This window comes from Hippichthys cyanospilos, chromosome 7 (genome assembly GCF_059441005.1).
Source record: "Hippichthys cyanospilos isolate Australia breed blue-spotted pipefish chromosome 7, RoL_Hcya_1.0, whole genome shotgun sequence".
In the NCBI taxonomy this organism is placed as follows: domain Eukaryota; kingdom Metazoa; phylum Chordata; class Actinopteri; order Syngnathiformes; family Syngnathidae; genus Hippichthys; species Hippichthys cyanospilos.
The window spans coordinates 17,153,928-17,173,489 of record NC_142375.1 but is presented as its reverse complement, the minus strand read 5'-3'; the positions used below and the strand labels follow the sequence as shown (position 1 = coordinate 17,173,489).

Genomic DNA, 19,562 nt, shown 5'->3' with positions numbered 1-19,562 from the left:
TTGGATTTTCATCAGCTCACAAACATTGCCTTCTGGTGTGAGACACACAGCAGCCCCAACTGTCCAGACTGACTGACAGCTCTGTGCCCTGCAGCAAGAACAAGCCGTGAAAAAGAACATCAAGGAATTTTGCAACTATACTTAATTAAAGGGGCTGTATCATGTTAGTTCAACTTTTTACAGCATATAACCATGTTACAAAAATGCTACAGTAATTACTCCCCCCAAACACCCACAGGGAGTTGTTTTTATTATATATATATATATATATATATATATATATATATATATATATATATATATATATATATATATATATATATATATATATATATATATATATATATATATATATATATATAAAAAATGCTACTGTTTGCTTTTTACTGAATTTTTCTGCTTTTTCGGAGAAGCCTTGAAGGACTCGTGCTTCCCTCGATCTTGACTAAATTCCAGCTCAAGAAAAGCAACACAGAAGCATGATTTTGCCACCCCTATGCTTCCTTGAAGGAACGGTGTTTTTTTTGATAATGAGTGATGTTGTGTTTACGTCAAACACAGCTTTTGGAACAAAGTTCAAAAAGTTCATTCTTGGTTTCATTGAACCGTAACAAATTTTCCCACATGCGCTGCAGATTTCAAATGTGTTATTGCATGGGTTGGCTCTGATGTTTTCCTTTGTAAGATAAGCTTTTGCCTTGTCACCATACCCTAGCTTACCTGCATGCCTGCTGGCAAGTGTTCAACACAAGCAGATGGCTTTTCCAGTTAACAAGCAAAAAGCACCTTTTTACTGTTGCGTTCAGATTGACAGCCTGCGGGCCACAGCTGGCCTTTGAAAATGAGACTTTTGGTGACAAGGATGATCTTTAGGAAAGCCCATGCTGGGATGTCTGTCTGGTTTGCTTTGCCGCAGCTCTGAATTGAACTCACTCCTGGGTGCATTGCAGGAACTTTTGATCCGTGTTCATTTTGTGATGAGCAATACTCACAAAATTGCGCAAACAGCTCACGTGTCTTAATTGTTCTTCCTTAAATATAGGTAAAAAAAATGACATGTGACAGTTATCATAGCAAAACCTTCCCATGTATTATTTCATACTATTTTTCTTCTTTCAGTTTTGTTACTAATTCAATTTCTGGATGATTTTCATGGTGAAACGTCAAAAGAGAATTGACTCTCATATTTGCCTTTGTCATGAATACAAGAATATGACACTATATTAATCGAAAAAAAAAATTGTCACCACTCTTTCTTATGTTATGTCCTTCAAGTGAAAAACATAATGCAAATTGTAATGCGAAACCCGCTCTTCTTAATAAACGTCTTCTTAATAACTTCTTAATAAAACTACTTATTTGTTCCCAGACATAGATTTTGACATTTTTCTTTAAGATTGGCTGAAGCAATAGGATTCAGTCGCCTGTAAGAAAGAAATTATTGAATTTATTTTCCTCTATTGTAAACCAAGCACACATTCCATATTCCACTCATCTTTAAAATTGATCTTTATGGTCCCCTGTCTCTTCTCTTTTCTTCCAACAAAACCCTCAAAGGAATACATTTGCAAATGAAAGTTTGTTTTGCAAATTAGCATCCCTTATTGAATCAAATGAGGTATGGACTCAAGGAGGGAGAGGGAAAAGGTCAGTAGACTGCGAGGATTTAATGAATATTGAAACTACTGCTACATGCGCGTAAACACACAACAGCAATGAAATTAAACACAGTCGTCCCGTAAGACAACATAAATGTAATGTTTTTATTCTCTACATGGAGAAAATGTATCAACTGCAATGTAGCATGTTACCCTGCGTAATTGTAAATTTATGAATATTTATCATTCGTGTTTATCAACATATGCAGTTATTGCTAAGTGTTCTATCTGCAATTGATCTGAACAATTATTGATTTTTCATCAACACTTTTATGCTGTCATGTGTTAGTAATTCACAATTTGAGTTGATATCCATAAGATTTTCATGAAGCAAAAGGTAGGGATATATTTACATTTGCATTCTAGTGAGCAGAATGCTGTATTTGCAATTTATTGTTTGAAAACAAATATATATGATACTGTTACTGCGATGACAAATATTGAAATATTGATGTTGAATATTTCAGTTTTTGTATTCAAGATAGATGAGGCATGTGGATTTTTCGAACAGTGAGCACTATTGTTTACATTTAGCGGATTTCAATTGTTTTGATTTTCTGTGATATCAAATTAAACTTAAGCCATAATATTGGCAATATTAGTGCAGTGGCGTGCAAAGGCCAAAAAAAAAAAAAAACAAGATGAATATGTTTTGATTTTAAAGGCTATGCAAACATGCACACATTAAGCACACAAAATTTTCTCGAGCCATCAAAAGTTGGACCCACCACTGGGCACTTTTCAAGTGAATAGTAGCAAGGCATCCTGAGCGTCGAAGACTGCATTTAAGACTGCTTTGAGGGCTTGGAAAGCATTTGCATTAACCACGATGAAAGAGATGGTGATGGCTGTAGCTCAAGTAACTCAGAAGTGTAAAGCTGCAATGCTGAAGCCTTGGCAGAGGACAACATTAGCAAGCCACAGGCGAGTGATTAGCCGTGCCAGAAACAAAAACATTCAAAAATGTTCATTTTGGCTGCAAGAGGAGTAGCTAGAAGGATATCAAGCTGAATGAAGGAGCCAATGAACTTCTTGGTCTAGTACTTCTGGTACATTTTATGCTAGTATGTAGACATGCCATCCAAAAAGCATGAAAAGGCTTCCAAACAAAACATTGGAGAACGGATAAGCTTTACCAAGGTCTTTGTATGTCAATCGAGTGACAAATATCACAACAGAAGAGCATCTACTATTTTATCCAAACTCCTTCAGTAAACAAACTAATTTCCTTGGAGCAGGAAAACATGATTAGTTTTATGAAAGGCAAAGAGAAAACTATAGCCGTGGATTCAACATACTGCGTTGTGTCTCCGCTCTGCTGCCATGTTAATGAATGAGAGCGGTTCCACAAAAAAATAGAAAACACTTTTCTCCTGTTAATTGGCACTGTAACATGTGTACAAATATATTTTACTGTTTGAGTCACAAATCTGTTAATTCACCTAAAATTTAAAATAAATTCTGTATATTTACTCACCCATTTTAAATAAAGCATACATTGAAGTGTTATGCGTGCAAACTTTCCACAAATGGAACTTGGTTTGTTTGCACATGATGTGGAATCCGTGGGGCAGTATTTGGAATCCACCAGCATTGTCCTGCAGTCTGCAGTTTATCTCGCCTCCGATGTTCAACCCTGTATCAAACGCACCATTTTTTTTTCTGCTAGCTGAGGACATTAGCGGGAAATCTTGCACCACATTTAAGTGTGCTTCAAGCCATGGCACATCTTGATGCCACATTTCAGGGAACAAAAAATTCAGCTCAGGCTCGGTTGTTGTCATGGCTGAAAGTTAGGGAGGGTACAGAAATGTGTGCAGTGAAGCATGCAACGTTATGCATCAGTGATTTATTTAAACTGAACTTTAATAAATATAGAAGGCTATATACTACGTAGGTGTGACTATTAAAAATGATGCCAATACAGCCATGATCAAGTTTTAAATAATGTGATATGTGCATAAGATGATGAATTTGATCTGACAAGAGACAAGGGATAGACAGAAGAAAAAAAAAACAACCAGTGAGATGGAAAAATAAAGTTAAATTACACAGTGAGTGGCCTGTCAAAGGGTGATAGAATTGGTGCACTCACCTATTGGATCATGTTACCGTGGAAACGTTCCACTCCTTCAACTGGAGTGGTGAAGGTGAACCACCTTTTCTCTCAAGCTAAATTACCAACATAAGAGGCAAGTTTGCTTCTTTACAATGCTACGTTTTTGTCTTGGGGCATTTATACATTTACTTCCACCTTGCATGTATCGATTTTTACTGTGTGGAAAATTTTATTTGACAAAAAAAACAACAAACATTGCTCTTTTTACCAAAGGACACATCAAACTGGCAAGTAAAAGAGAAATCATTAAACGGTGAGAGCAAGAGAAATTTAAAGCTGTTTCTGAAATCATTAAATATGCATTGTGTATTTGGTGTGCTCTAGCAACACGTTAGTGAAAAACTCTATTGGTTCCTTGTGAAAAACTAACATGAATCAACTGTTAAAGGTTTTGGAAAGTTAAAAGGCTAATTTGAGACAAGCTTAACTGAAAGTAAATGTGACATCTGCCTCTGTTGTTCCCTGCAGTTAAATTAGCACAGGCAACAAGATGATCAAAGCTAATTTATTGCAATCACTTGCTCTTAATGACTGTGTTTGTTCAAGGCTTGTGATTGAATATACGCTTTATTCTATTATGGCTGTCCCTTGCACTACACAGCCTGCTAATATAACCCAAGCTGGCTTAATGTTTGTCTTGTATTGTTTCATTGCCTTTTTGTGATCTTGTTTCCCTCCTTTTAGTCTGTCATGCCCCCAGTCTCAGTACTCTCATTCCCTACCTTAGTTGACTCGCCAACACACTGGTGTCAACAAACATGGTTTATGTCAAGACATGGAGGACTATTTGCTGTGTTATAGCATCCCTTCACAAAATGTTTCTCTCTATATACTATTGCTGAGACGGTGTACAATAATTGTGCAAGCAGCCAACCAGTCAGTTGCAAAATAACAAACAAATCACTGTAGATCATAGGTGTCGATCTCCAGTCCTCGAGGGCTGGTATCCTGCACGCTTTAGAACACGCTCTCTCTCAAACACACCTGATTCAAATGATTAGGGTCGTTTTCAAGCTCCTGCAGAAAATTTCTGCTTTTACATAGTGAGTACTCACTTTTGATATTGCGTTTGTATAGAGAGTACTCACTTTTTATATGGACGTGGCAATATGTTTATTATTGTTGTAGTTTTATGCTAAGAAATGTGGACATGTGTTTGTATTCTAAAATAATACATGAATCAAAATGGTGAGTAGTGTTGGCAAATGAAGATCGGTGAATAATTATACGTATAATCAATGTTTCCGGCATGCTCAATTGGTTTCCGTCGGCATGTCAGAAAGCGTGAGATTACATTTCAGACAGAAATTTGACCTTTCATTTCCTGGTGGCATACCTTTTGAGTAAAAGTGAACCCAGCGGTGGGTCTGTTTTCAAACCAAGAGCTGTTCTGGGCCTTCCATTCATCAAATGCCTTTCTGATATTTACTTGTCATATGCTGCATTTGATGAAGGTGGGAAGTCTGACTTTTCCGGGATCCGCCTGACATCAATGCAAAACTTTATTGATGACATACTAGTAGCTCTTGTGAGACTCCTGGGGAGGTTGGACTAGTTTTGAACAAGTAATAACACTTGTTGTGAAATTGAATTGAACAGAATTCAGACACGTATTGCAACAAAATTAATGAGTAAAAAAAGTATTCATTTTCAACCCGTGATGTGAATTTTTTGTCCCAGTGCTGAGAACAGGATAGTGTTAATATATCGAGTTAAGTCTTCCAAAACTGTAAATGCAACAACTTTTTATTGGCAAAAAAAGCACATTTCAGAAAACATGTTTGGCGTTTGCATTCTTCAAGCAAACAATTATAAGTTCCGTATTCTCGGTTCTAACACAAAATTAAATCATACAAAATGCGTGACATCTCGCAATGTCGTATTTATTACACTTGTGGATTTTAGCAGCCTTCGGTAGCGAAAATGTGTTGAAGCTATCGAATTGAGCTCAGTTCTGCAGTCTCCGCTACATGGCAGCAAAGCTTTGATGCATTTTTGGACTTGTAGTTTAAAAGCAAAGAATTCACAGTGCTATCAACTGCAGTGACCAAGGAAATAAACTACAAGATCTACAATGCAACTAACGCGGAACTGACGGCCTATTTTTGGTCACGTGTCTCACAGTACTTACGTACAATAATAGTGTCCGTCTGGCATCTACGAGACGTTTTGACTAATTGGACCTTTGTTTTCGTTGTTTTTTTATGTTTAAGATGAAAGAATTGTGTTCATTTTTTGTCCTTTCTCTTGCTGCATGTGTAATTGCCGGGAAATATTCTCGAGAGTTGAACGAACCCATCAAAACTGGCGGTGATGACCAGACGGTTGAATTCAGGATATCAAAGTTAAATCAAGTGTGGAACAAGGCTTTACGGGTACGTATGTTTAAAACACATATATGTGTTCAAAATCTCTTCCGAATGTATAGTGCGATATGTAGTGACTTCGCTGTAAGGTCGCTGACATTGATCCACTAAATGGTTACCCTGTTGAAATGACATAATCAGATAAATCTTAATTTCGTGAACTACAGTATAGTGGGAAGGAAAAAAACTGAATTTGGGGGGAGTTTTATTAATTGGCGTGATGTGAATAGTTCTCTTGAGGTCATGTCTCTTGAGCATCTCAACTGGGTTGAAGTCATCACTTTAGGACACAATTTGCCTCGTCTAAAACCATTCTGTTATTGATTGCAACACCCATCCTCTCCAGAGCCGTGAATGATGTACAGACGGCCTCACGTTTTTTATGCAAAACAAACTGATAAACTTGTGAATATTCTGTTGACAATAGCAAATTGTTCAGATCCTGAGGCAGCAAAGCCTGTGCATACCAAATTGCTCCCTCCACCATGCCTCACAGTTGGGGGGGAAAAAAAAAAAGATTTAATCTGTCCACTAGTCCAAAATTTGGCCAATAAGGCTGTGAAACATCCGAGCACTTTTTAGCAAACCTCATACATGCAGCATCTTTTTAAAGACAACTATGTCTTTCCCATGAACCCCATTATTTTTTAATATTCCACACCAAGACTTAGAGATATTTTTGTGATTGGAGTGTGTATTTCCTCAGTTAAAGATGATTTGATACGTTTCTGGATACATGGTGTGCAGTACGATTCAGGGACTTTCCGATTTCAAAGCGACTTTTCAGTGGTATTTGATTTGATTTGCTGTGACTCAGTTTGAAAAGTTGATATCTAGGTTCTAAACTACTTTTTGTTTATTATGACCTCAGTGGCCCCAAACATTATATTTTAGTGATGCGGGATGCAATTAGAAAATTTAGGGACACACCATGTGACTTTGAAGTGTTCGTGTTTACACTGATTTTTATTATATTACTGATAACAGGGTAGAAGTTTGGAGCAAAATTGCAAAATGCAAAAAATACAACAACTTTACTGCTTGAGTGGGTAGTTAAAAAAAAAAAATCTTGCACAGCCACAATTTTTTTGGAAATAAATTTTGAATATGTTCAAAATTCTGGTTCAACAAGGACAGTATAGACCAGTGCTTCTCAATTATTTGTTGCAAAGTCACCCCCATGAAAGAAAACCTTTCACTTCCCACCAGTCGTAACACTGATAATTATTATCTATAAAAATTGTATGTATACCTAAAACAGTATCTTTTTTAACATTAACAAAAGAAATAAAGAAATATAAATCAAAATTCAACAACTGTTAATTGCTTTTTTTTTACAGCTTTCGTACAGGTTAATCTTAAAACAGAAAAAGTAAGTGCATAAAAGCGACTGAAGGTCAGAATATTTTGAAACATGAGCAGGCTTAATTGACAGCCAGAGACCAAACCTCTTTTGTGTGTCTGTGTCTGTGTGTGTATTTATGTTTTACCCGTGATAAAAGTAAGTGCCAGTATATGAATGAAATATGCAGTATTGATCAGCGGAACAGACAAAGTCTAATGGTGTCCTTTGTCTTGACAGATGCAGCTGTCCCCCGTGAAGCAAGCTGAGCTGCACAGTGACCTGAAAATCCAGGAGAAGGCTGAGCTGCAATGGAAGAAAATGAAGGCTGAGGGACTGGATGAAAATGGAGAGAAAGAGGCTCAAATCCGGCGTAACTTCAATGGTGAGCTGGTCTCTCTACTGAATTATTTTAAAACATGTGGATTGCATTGTTATAAGATTTTTTTTTAAATCGATTGCTTCGAATAAATGAGTCCTCCACCCACCACCCATTCTTTTAAAATGATATAAAGTTGAAAGTGAGTTTAAGTAATATATAAATTATAACTACTGATTATTATCTTATATATTGTACATATTTATACGCATATATTTTTAGACACCAACAAAATTTGCCAACATTAACAAATTTACAATTGTGATTAGCGTTAGCTCGATTGCCTTTTATGTTCAACGAACACCAACTACCATAGAGTTCACACATACATAATTGATGTAATTGAATGTACATTACAGATGTAATAATGTCCTTAAATCTACTTCCATGAGTAAAAATGAGGTGTGTGTTAGTTACTGTGAGGTCAGTAACTTCCTGTTCTTATTCTTGGTAGTCTTTTTCTTGAAAAGTAAGATGGGCATGGTTTGTGCTTGACCGCCCCCTACTGGTTAAAGTTTGAACACCTAGAACCAAGCCACTAGAGATTGTTTGAAGTGAAATGTTTTAATCTCAGATAATAAATCCCAAGTGCTTTTGGGGAATTTCATTATTTGGGAAGTTCCATATGCTAATATTGTCGTTAATGATAATAAGCTACATCTAAATAGCATCAGCCATTCGGACATAAGGGTGTGCACCAAGACAAGCAATGGAGCCGTATGTCAAGACAGTCTTTGCATCATCCTAACATTTCTCCTGAATGCCAAATATCCCTTCCTTTTTGTAAGTTTTGCCTTAACTGTAGCATGTTGATCAACAACAATCAGTGATATCTTACTGAAATGTTTCGTTATTGTTTTGTTGTTTTGAGCGTTTTCCCTCCCTCTGTTGTTCATTTTGATGTGACAGAATTGTCATACGTTTGTGGTATGAGACCTGAGATGTGAATAATTCATGAACACCTGCATCAGTGAAGCACAAAGGCCATCTGGACTTCCCCTCATTTACACTTTGGACTGCGTCAGTGTCCTTGTAACTTTTGGAATAAGAAATTACAACGCTGAAGGCACATGACCACAAGTGACCTTCATTGCACCTTTGTACTGCTGCTGTCTGCTTGTTTTCCTACGAGTCCTATTAAATACCACTTATCCATAAAAGGTTAACATGTAACTAGTGGATCTTCTTTGAGTTTTTGCATCATGATTATGAGGGGTTCAGTCATTGTGTGTGCATACGTGCGTGCGCACCCAAACCCTAAGTGGTTAATCAGTGATGACTTAATGACAGCATTTGAAGTGATACCGAATCAGCTGCTGCAATAACGGTTAACTGCAAAAAGAGGGCCAAGCCAAATCGAGCATTGTGATTGTAGTCAGTGTACAATAAGCAGCGATACTAAATAAATGTCTATCGCTGGCATTTTGGCGAAATGTCATCATAACTGATTAGTTACCGATTAGTTGTTGCGCCTCTACTTTTGTAATGTTCTTTTTTTTTTAATCTATATTAGTCAGTCCACATGTGTGTGTTGTTTTTCCATATTGTTTATGAATCTAAAGCGTTCAAAAGAGCTCACTCACTTTCATAATGCAAAGTCAATGTTTCAACAAACATGATGTTTTGGGGGTCTTAGGAAAAGTGACTAATTTGGGGTGCAAGATTTTACCTTGATGTTAACCGTATGCAATATGAAGATAATCACGAGATGGATGAAAGTGTGGCGGTTTTTAATCCGAATGAGTTCTCATGAATCTTTTTCATTTTACTTTTGACGTATACGTAGAACTTTGCCGAGACAGTTTAGTGAAGACTCAGAAAGACTCTGGTGTAGAATAACGTGTACCATGAAAGGCTTGAGTTTAACTGCATTAAAGATTGTGCGCCACTCTAGCATTTTTTTAAAGAAATATTCTTAACTGAACAAATGAAGTTGTGATTGCTGCAGAGATGAGACCATGCTGTATTTCTTTATTTTAGTTTAAAGTTTTTTACTTTGCCCTTGTTAAATAGTGATCCTAGCCAAGTACGGAATGGATGGCAAGAGAGACACAAGACCTCTGGAGAGCAACTCTCTGAAGGACCATGATATTAAAGACGGCGACATATTTGAAGATCCCAAGCTGGATAAACTATGGAACAAGGTGGGTGTGTGTGTTGTTTGCAATCTGCTCACAGTGTGAACACCATCTGGATTTGTTGTTTTTTGTGTTAAGGCTGGCACCAGGCTCACTTTTTCACACTCGGTTACGTTACATCACAGTACCACCACAGCAATAATTCTCAAACATGGGCTCTGTTTACTATTTATATTGTTGTTAACAAGTTTAAATGTTTGTTCTCACCCAACCCAGCAGCACCTGTGGTTAAATATCAACCTCACTTGTACACCACTATTGCATTTGCTTTGCTGCCACAAATTCAGTGTCTTTAAAGGGACAATGTGTAATATTTAGAGAGGTAAATTCGTGTGCTGCGCCCATGCTGCACTTTGTCTTGGAGAGATCATACCATCCAAGCCTACGTCAAGCGAGACAGAGAGTGATTGAACGCGAATAGGCCATTGATTCAATTTCACAATAGCACGGAATAATAATTCAATAATTAATTCAAAATTATGACTTATATCCTTTCAGGGTTTGACTCTGAAGTGAAAATTCAGAGAATAGTCAGAATTCTGATTGAAGGTCTGTCGAGATTCTCACTTTAAAGTCAGAATTATGGTTTTGTCATCTTTCTAACATTAATCTTGGAAATCTGACTTTCAAGTGAGAGTTCTGAAACAACTTTTTTTTTCTTCTTCATTGGCCCTCATCCTCTTTCATACATAAAGGATTACAGAAATGTGAGATTTACTGTTGAGAGGTTGCAATTCTGATAATGTTGAACAAAGCCGCTAACTATCAATATTTGTATTGATTAATTTAAGGCTTGATTATATGTTGATTGATTTATTAATTGTTGAACTTTTAGGGAATGCACACACATGCAAATTGATGGAAAATGGATATAACATTTTGCTAGCAATCATATTTTCCTACTCTAGTGGCAATATCCAAGACGATATCAAATCACATTTTTAGCAGACCCTGGGCCATGCTGCTCTTACACTAAATAAAACAAAGCACATCCCATTTGAGCAAGCACTTTGGCAAGAGAAGCCATGAAAACTTGAATCTCATAACAGAAGGAACAGTCAGTGAAAGGTGTAGGCACTTTATTCTTTACCTCCAATTCCATTTATGTTTCCTTGTGCAGGCAAAAAGCTCTGGGAAGTTCACTGAGGATGAGTTGCTGAATCTGAAGAGAGAATTCCAGCACCACAAGGACAAAATCCATGAATACAACATCCTCATGGATACTGTGACCAGGACAGAGGGTGAGCGTTCAACCTTTCTTGTCCTCGCAAGCACATGAAGTACACTTCTCTGAATGTCAGCCTTCACTAAGCATTTCCACAAAACGTTTTTATGTTCACACACCTGATTTTTCTCACGCCCCAAAATGTGTCTTGAAAAGTAATCATGTTTTCTGAAGAAGAAAAAAAACAATCTTAGAAATAAATTAGGGAGATATATAAAAAAAGTGCCATCTGCTCACTTGTTGACTTTGAATATTTAAATCTGTTTGATGGAAAACATCATGCAAAAAAAAAAAAGAAGTAGAACTTTGTCACATTACTTTTATGTTACCACTGCTTCCTTGTGTGTTAGTCAGAATGTTTCTTTGATTGCCTACACTCTGTTCCATGGAACAGACATGGACTTGAGATTGACTGAGATTTTTATGTGTCTTATTTAAATTTACCTTCCAGACCCATACACAGGATAAACCCATTTCTTACACAACTCAGACAGAAGGATTAGTAGGGATTCCCAATTATTTTTATTCCATTAACAACCCATAATTTAATGCTTCTCCAAATTGATACAAACAACCAATATACTACTACACACTGTATAATCTGACCAGTTTGTCATCATTTACAGTAATCCTGGATAATTGCACACTTTTCAATCGCATCTTTCCCTGATCTGATCTTGTTGACATCCCTCATATTGTGTAGTGTAAATACTCTGATGTCTAGCTCATTAAAGGGTTAGTCATATATACATCTCTTTATTCAAATATCACAAATTGTGTTAATTTTATTTATTATTTACTTACTTACTTACTCTTGTCATGTGTTTGTGGCACTAGCAGTTGATAGTATTTAGTGCCATATTTAACTCATTGATGATAATGTACGTATGTTGCTGTTGTTTTTTTTTCTTATTTATGTTTTTAACAAATGGTGACTTTTTGTGTGTGACAGGGTGGCAGAATGAGCTTATGAACAAATTTGATGTCTTATATTTAAGCATGCAAGGTTATAGTATGGAGTAATGTTTAATAAATACTGACACCAGTGTGTCTTGCATACAACAGCTTTAAATAGAGTACGTTTAGTCAATTATATTTGGCAGATGTCTTAAGGACCAAGATCGGCATATTTAATCGGGAGGGCCCTAGCAGTCGTTTTGTTGTACTGTTATACAGTGCAATACTAACTGGAAGTTATTGATGAAGTCGTCATGTTTCGCTAATAATTGCGCGTACACCAGAGGGTGCAGTACACTTCGATTGAATTAAAGGCAGAATTATGGCAAGCTTGAAATACAGTAAAGTGACATGAAGTGCTGGACCTGGCCCGCTGGCCTTGCGTTTGACACTTGTGACATAGAGCGTATCAGACTACGCATGCAACCACCCGCCACCTCACGCTCTCTGTCCTTGACATTCCATCAGGCTGTGAGCCATAAGCCGTTTGACACACGGCATTGTGTTTAGCACTGGTTTCCTCTGACTGAGACTGACAAGTCCCAGCTATTTTGTGACAGAACCTTTCTGCTAGGGCTCAGGACTGTGGCATGTCTCTTGAACCTGCCGCAGGTACTTTTCTGCTTGTCTGATGCACTTAAATGTTCAGCCAATCACAGGCTGCCTGGGGGGCAGCCTACATCAACCCCTGCACCGCCTTCTTCTCCAGCTCCAGCTCTATCACTGTCTGTCTTGGTTCATTTCCTGTATGCTTTCATTTTCTTTTATATTTATTGGATTTCAAGGTTGATCAAAAATAAAAAATCTCATAAAATGTACTGAAGGTAGCTGAGGTCCCTCAGCATCGAGGGGCATTAGTTGAGACATTTAGAAATGCCCATTGTGAGCTTTTGTTAGCATTCATTTCAAATAATAATGATACAAACTCATAAGATGCGTAGCAGCAGCTATAGCAGCTGTGATCATCTCTAGAAACATTAGATTTTACACTAATCTAAGGCTTGATTTAAGCGATACATTTGCTGGCTGAAACTGCACATTTGAGTTAATGTGGTTTGTTAAAAAGTGATCAGTAGGAACAGTAACTTTCAGGCTATCATCAAAGTGTGCAGAATAATGATTGTCTATCATGCCAGCCTATATGGAGCATTTGAGCTGTTAGCTAGCAGCTAATTTATACTAGACACAGCTATGATGGAGCCAGAGTCACTAGTAAACAGGTGCCTTATGTCAATGTAACTGTCATTAAGTTATTCCTTAGTGCCCTAAATTAGCAATTGAACATCATTAAAAAAAAAAAATGTTTTAAACTGTTGTTCGTATTGGGGCAACTGTTACAGTAGAAAGAAGGTATTTGAGATTTTAAACAGGTCACTGCAGTTATCAGCAGATTTATCCATCCATCCATTTTCTAGAGCCGCTTATCCTCACAAGGGTCGCATCGCAGGCTTGCTGGCGCCTATCTCAGCTGGCTTCGGGCAGTAGACGGACGTGCTATTCGCTGCCCCACCGAGCCACCCTTCAGCAGATCTAATTTCACGCTTTATGCCATAATAATAATAATAACATATGTCTAAAGCTACCACTACAAATGTAGTCCCAAGGTTTAATTAATTAAATAAATAAAAATATTTCATCATTATAAAAAATGTAGAGCACCACTGGTCTAAAACATATAAGCATCATACCAAAATGAGTTTACCAATACCCATAATGCAGTGTATTGATATCAGTTTCTACAGTACAGTATGTGCCCTTTCCACAAAATCAATGCAATATAAAGAAAACGCCAAATCAATGTTAAATGTTAATATCCACAACCTCTCATAGCAAGAGCAATTGGCCTGCCCTGGTCATCTCTTTCATCACCCTTCTTCCTCTTCACATTATCATTTCAAGCGCTCATCCTCCCACACATGATTCTCTGATTCCCGACCTGTACCTCTTTGACTCCCAGAGATCCACAAGAATGTAATCTCCCCCCTGGAGGGCGACGGCAAAGAGCAGGAGGTGCAGCACAAGCACATGGAGCTGAAGCAGAAGATGAGAGACCTCAACCAAGGCTTTGCGCGCCTCCGTAAGCTCAGCCACGAGGGCTTCACCGAGGACAGCGGTGAGGGGAAACACCCACACACACTTTGCATATCAATACACAAATTCCCAACTGCATTATGCTTACATCTCAGTGAGGCTGTTGGCAAATTTCTTCCTGCTGATTCACTCTTAGTCTTTTACTTCTTATCGTTCCCTCCCTGTTGAGTCCCCGCTGCCTCTCAAAGTTTTGTTTGCAGTACATCTATGTGGCAATTCAAAGCAATTTTCATGTGTGTCAATTGACACCCTGTAGAATTCCGGGAGCCCCGTGTGATCGAACTGTGGGAGGCTGCCAAGAGAGCCAACCTCAGCGACGATGAACTGGACTCTCTCAAGGTAGGCATTACATCTCCCCTGACGCACAGGCTCTCGTCTATTTATTTGTTTTGTTTGTGTGAGCGCATGCACCTCGAATAAGAGTAGAACCTCCAGAGGTGGCAAAAGTACCTAAGTGGAAGTTCGGAAAAGAGTATTACCGTAGTTTTTCGCATACAAGTCGAGGTTGTCTTTTCACAAATTTTCCAATTTCCCAAATCTATATTAAAAGGGTTGACTTATAACTGCATAACTCAAAACCAGACCAATTTTCTCCACACATCTGTGTTTTAATATTAATTTGATTGCAAAATAACTTGTGTCATGTCATGTATAAGGCGTAAAATTATTTTATATACACTTGCTGACTTCTAACTTGACAAACATGTACTTTCCTCAAGCGCTGCCATGTTGCTTGTTTGTGGTTGAAAACGTGACTGCGCAGTTCATTTTTTCAGATGGCTGCACGACAAAAGAAATGGACCGTTCAATCCCCTTATTTTACCATCCACATTTGCAAAGACCATCTTGACATTCGGCTCCACTGAGTTGACAACTAATCGATTATTACATTCATGTACTTTTATTATTATTATTGATTAATCGATTCGAGACCTAATTTAATTTAGAATAGTCTGACTCCTTAGAATTTTAGCATCTCAGTGGCAAATGTTCTTCTTTTTCTCTAGTCTTTCATGTAAACAGATTTATCATGTTTGTATTGAATCAAAATAAAACATATCATTGCTGAGAATATTTTCTTAGAAGGCCAATTGAAGAAACTTTTTGGTCCTTTGTCACCATCGTTAAGTTTTTATCCACTACAGTTGAAATCACATTTTCATTCTTAACCGTGAGTTAAGAGAGTTAGACAGCCGTCTGGGAAATTTGCATAAGAGCCCAAGTAGGGACAAGTGCAGGCAGGGAAGACAGCAAGCATCCCCTTATGTAAAAATGGCCGCTTGTCATAAGAGATTAAATGCATCTTTCTAGCTCCGTCCTCAACGATTCCTTCGTACTTAGCGGTCAAAACAAGCCACGGCTTTTATAACTTCACGTCCATTTACCACTCTGCATCATATTTTTCCTTTTTGCTATTCAGTGTGCTTCTGCCCGGGCGTCCCAAAAAAGTCAAATACACTTGTGGCCCTAATTGTTCGGATGCTTGTCGAAGTCCCACAAGATTAGCCAAAGTTTTCATCTTTTATCCGGCGAAAGCGATTGCTTGACCGCCGCGTCTTTGAGTGACTTCACACGAATATATTACCCGAAAGTTTTGGTGGAATTGCATGACCTTGGAAATGTGTTTCCACTGAATTCTCAATGTCTTGTCAGTAGTGAAGCTCTGTCAGTAAGGCATGCTGTCAAAAAAGTCCAATCATTTATGGCCTTGGCCCAGGAGCTTTACCTTGGAGTCAACGCTGCATTTTTTTAGATTTATCAAAGAATCTGCTCTTTTGAGTTTAACTTACAATAAAACACTAACATTGACTGATTAAACATGATTGAATATAACATGTGAAATCATAAATTAGATCAAAGTAAAACATCTGCAACAGACTGATGATTTATGCATGTTTAGTGCCAACGTATTTTTAACATAATATCGACAGATTACTGAGTAAAATAGCAGTTCAAAATCAATACTTCCATAGTCTTTCTGTCCGTGTCCCATTGTTAAATTGATTATTTTATTGAACATATAAACACATTGCACATATTTCAGATATCTATCTTTTCTTTTACTGTATACATACACGTATATACATACACGTACTGTATATAAAATTTACATGTACATGTACATGTATGTGTCATTTTTATAATTTTAATACAATATTTTTAAAACTCTTTCCAAGCACAGACATTGATTCTCATATTTTCAGTTCTATTTCATAGTTCCACAAATGCACACCTTGAACAGATACATAAGCTTCACTTTCCTGGTCCTTTGCCCCCTGGTAGCTAATAAAAAAAAAATAAAAATCTGAGAATTCCGTACTGTACAGCACTATCAGCCACGGGGCTCAAGTCATGAGAGAAAAAACTGCAGTTCACATTCCGAAATTCACGGTAATCCAGAAATAATCATATGATCTAATTTGAAAAAAACGGAATAAATATCTTATCTTGTCTCACTTTGACAGAAAATTATACCATAACTGCATTTTTTTTTCACACCAAACACCTTCAATTATAGTAGTTTCATACATAAACCTAGGTGACTACACATCTGCTCACATCCCAGCTCACTAGAGCAGATCTTCAGCTTCATGGGAGTGAACCAACAGTCCCCACTTTGTCCATTTAGGAGGAACTGCATCACTTTGAGACCAAGGTGGAGAAGCACAGCCACTATCAGGAGCAACTGGAGCTTTCCCACCAAAAGCTGCAACACGTGGAGGCTTTAGGAGACAAACAGCACATCAAGAGGAACCAGGAGAAGTACAACACCCTGGCCGAGAAGACCAGAGAGATGGGCTACAAGGTACTTCAAGCGCATTCACCGCTAACGAGATCGAATGTAAATCAAGTAGCAATTCAAAACTGGAAAAACATTTTTCTTGCAGATGAAGAAACACATGCAAGACTTGCACAGCAAGATCTCTGGTCAGGGTCTGGCCCACAATGAGCTGTGAGACCCATGAAGTCTTCCCCTCTCGTCCTGTACTAGCTCAGTTGAAGGATCGATGAATTCAAGTCCTGCGTCCCAGTTGAGGCACTGGAGAAGAATCTGTTCTACCTTAGCAATTCCTTGATTTGTATGGGGAGAGAATAGTCTCAAAATTATTCACGTAATACATTCTCGTGTTCTTGAGATACGCAAATATATTCACAATATTCATGTGTTTGTTAGGGTTGTGTATGCGTTCATCATGACCTACCATTCCAGTCCAAAGCCTCGTTCCTCCTCTGTCCGCGAGAAGGAATTGCTGCTTTCTCCGTTGAACAGAAAGCATAAAATTGGAAATAGTTAAAAAAAAAAGAAAGAAAATTGAGCATTTATCTGACCTTCATTTGTTCATTCAACACAAGTTGGGAAACAAAATACGTGTTTGCCTCAAGCTTACACCGCTTTGGAAAGAATACTTTCTTCTTCTATACTGTTACATTTTCTTCTTCTACACCCCTAAAGCAGCAGCAGCCAACAAAAGAGCACCTTCCGAGTGAAGGCAAAAAATGAAAACAAGCTCGAGGGGGGCAAATATTTTTTCGTATTCTGTTTCGGGACTTGTGTCAAAAACAGTCCTTCTTTAAAGTTACAATTTTAAACAAAAATTGTGATGAGCATGTTTTAGAGAGTGACACTGCCTCCTGGTGGATGGAGGCTGAACAGACATTTACACATGAATATCTTGAGGGATGTGGATATCTCAAAAATAAACGCAGATCCACAAACACATTTAATTATTCACATGGAGAATTCAGCATCCTAAACAACAAACACTTGGAAATTGTGTATATGTTTGTGACTCTGAAAAATATAAAAATGTTGAGGCAAATCTCTCCCCCATAGATTTGGTGTCAAGTTTACAAATCGCAGAACCAATTGTCTGTTTTGTACATATTATGAGAATGATTTCCTTATAAACTATCACATTGTACTAAATGATTTGATTTGTTGTTGTACATAAGCAATGCAGTTGAAACTGATCTAGTGTTCAGTAGCAGAATGCAAGGAATAAATCCCATAAATGAAAATTGGCTTAACAACTGTGTCCTCTTTTGAGTAAGTTTCCTCTTGCGTCTGTTTCAAGAGTCTGCACACCAATATAATGAAACATATAAAGTTGTGTTAAATTTAAAAAAAAGCAATCTATAATCTTTAATAAAATATGTGGCAACAACAAACAGAGAGTAATAGTTGGAAAATATAGTTTACAAACATTCACGTGAAATAATTTGCCTTTTACAAGCGTTGTCAGGAAAATCCGTCCCTGCAGCGAAACGAGCGGACTGCTGCTGAGAAAATCTGAACTTCTCGTGACTCAGCACCATAAGCTTTTCTCCTCAGACGCACAAGTCCCATAAAAGTGAATCGGTGTCAAATATTAGCCTATTTGTCTTGATGACATCAAGCTGGGGGTGGCAAATTGGATCACACACACAGAGCTTCACCATTCATCAGTTTGTGCCCTCTCCTGGACCACAAGCGTAAGCATCGATTACCGAGATGAATAATGGCGGCGGCTGACTGATCTCTCTCTCTCCAGTCTCTCTGGATTCTTCAACTGTGCACCTGAGAAATAACTCTGAAGCTGCTTTTTCAATCGAACGCACTTAAGCTCTGATGCGGAATGATTGCTAAGCGCGCCGGGCCTAAAAACAGTCAAATGTATGACAGGAGGGCCCGGCGTTGTCATGTGATCAGATTGCGTGCCCGCTTTGTGATAAAACACAATTCTGGCAACACCAGATGGATGTGCACCCAAACAGTGTACACCAGTTGGAAAAATAAAAAAACAGTTGAATGGATGATATTTCAATATGTTTGAACAGATTCTTCTTTCTCCTCGGTGGATTTAAGAGCCATGCAATGGAGAAGAAAAACTTAATATAAATCTGATATGATCATCAAGGGATCTGATCTGCTCTGTGGGAATAACGTGTGCAGGTAAGAATGACATCACAAGTAAACGAACTCTCAACAAATACAGTAAATACCTCACTATTCATATTGGGATAAGGACCGAGCCCTGCCACAAATTTCTAGTTTAAAATTTTAACATATTGTACAAGGCCTGTAACATGAAAACAAATGCAATGTGCAGACCAAAACGTGTTGGGCATTTTATGTAGTCAATGCATTTCCTCCCAATTTGGACCTCGGTCATGGTGACTAAACAAATATCAATCACGACAGCTATTAACATTATACTGTACTGTATATATATCGCCGCTGTTGAGTTACACCTCAGTCCTTCCACATTCAGTAATTATCGTCAAATGTACAATGTACTGAAGAACA

At 37.8% G+C, this 19,562-nt stretch overlaps 1 protein-coding gene across 1 annotated transcript; it reads left to right on the top strand.

Annotated features, from left to right (window-relative positions):
• The first annotated feature begins 5,880 nt into the window (after nt 1-5,880).
• On the top strand, nt 5,881-18,298 carry lrpap1 (low density lipoprotein receptor-related protein associated protein 1). The gene is made up of 8 exons (XM_088420298.1): nt 5,881-6,152; nt 7,726-7,870; nt 9,878-10,008; nt 11,123-11,243; nt 14,142-14,297; nt 14,532-14,614; nt 16,905-17,081; nt 17,164-18,298. The coding sequence occupies exons 1-8, from the start codon at nt 5,982-5,984 to the stop codon at nt 17,230-17,232; spliced, it is 1,053 nt and encodes a 350-aa protein (XP_088276424.1). The 5' UTR covers nt 5,881-5,981; the 3' UTR covers nt 17,233-18,298.
• Nucleotides 18,299-19,562: the final 1,264 nt, after the last annotated feature.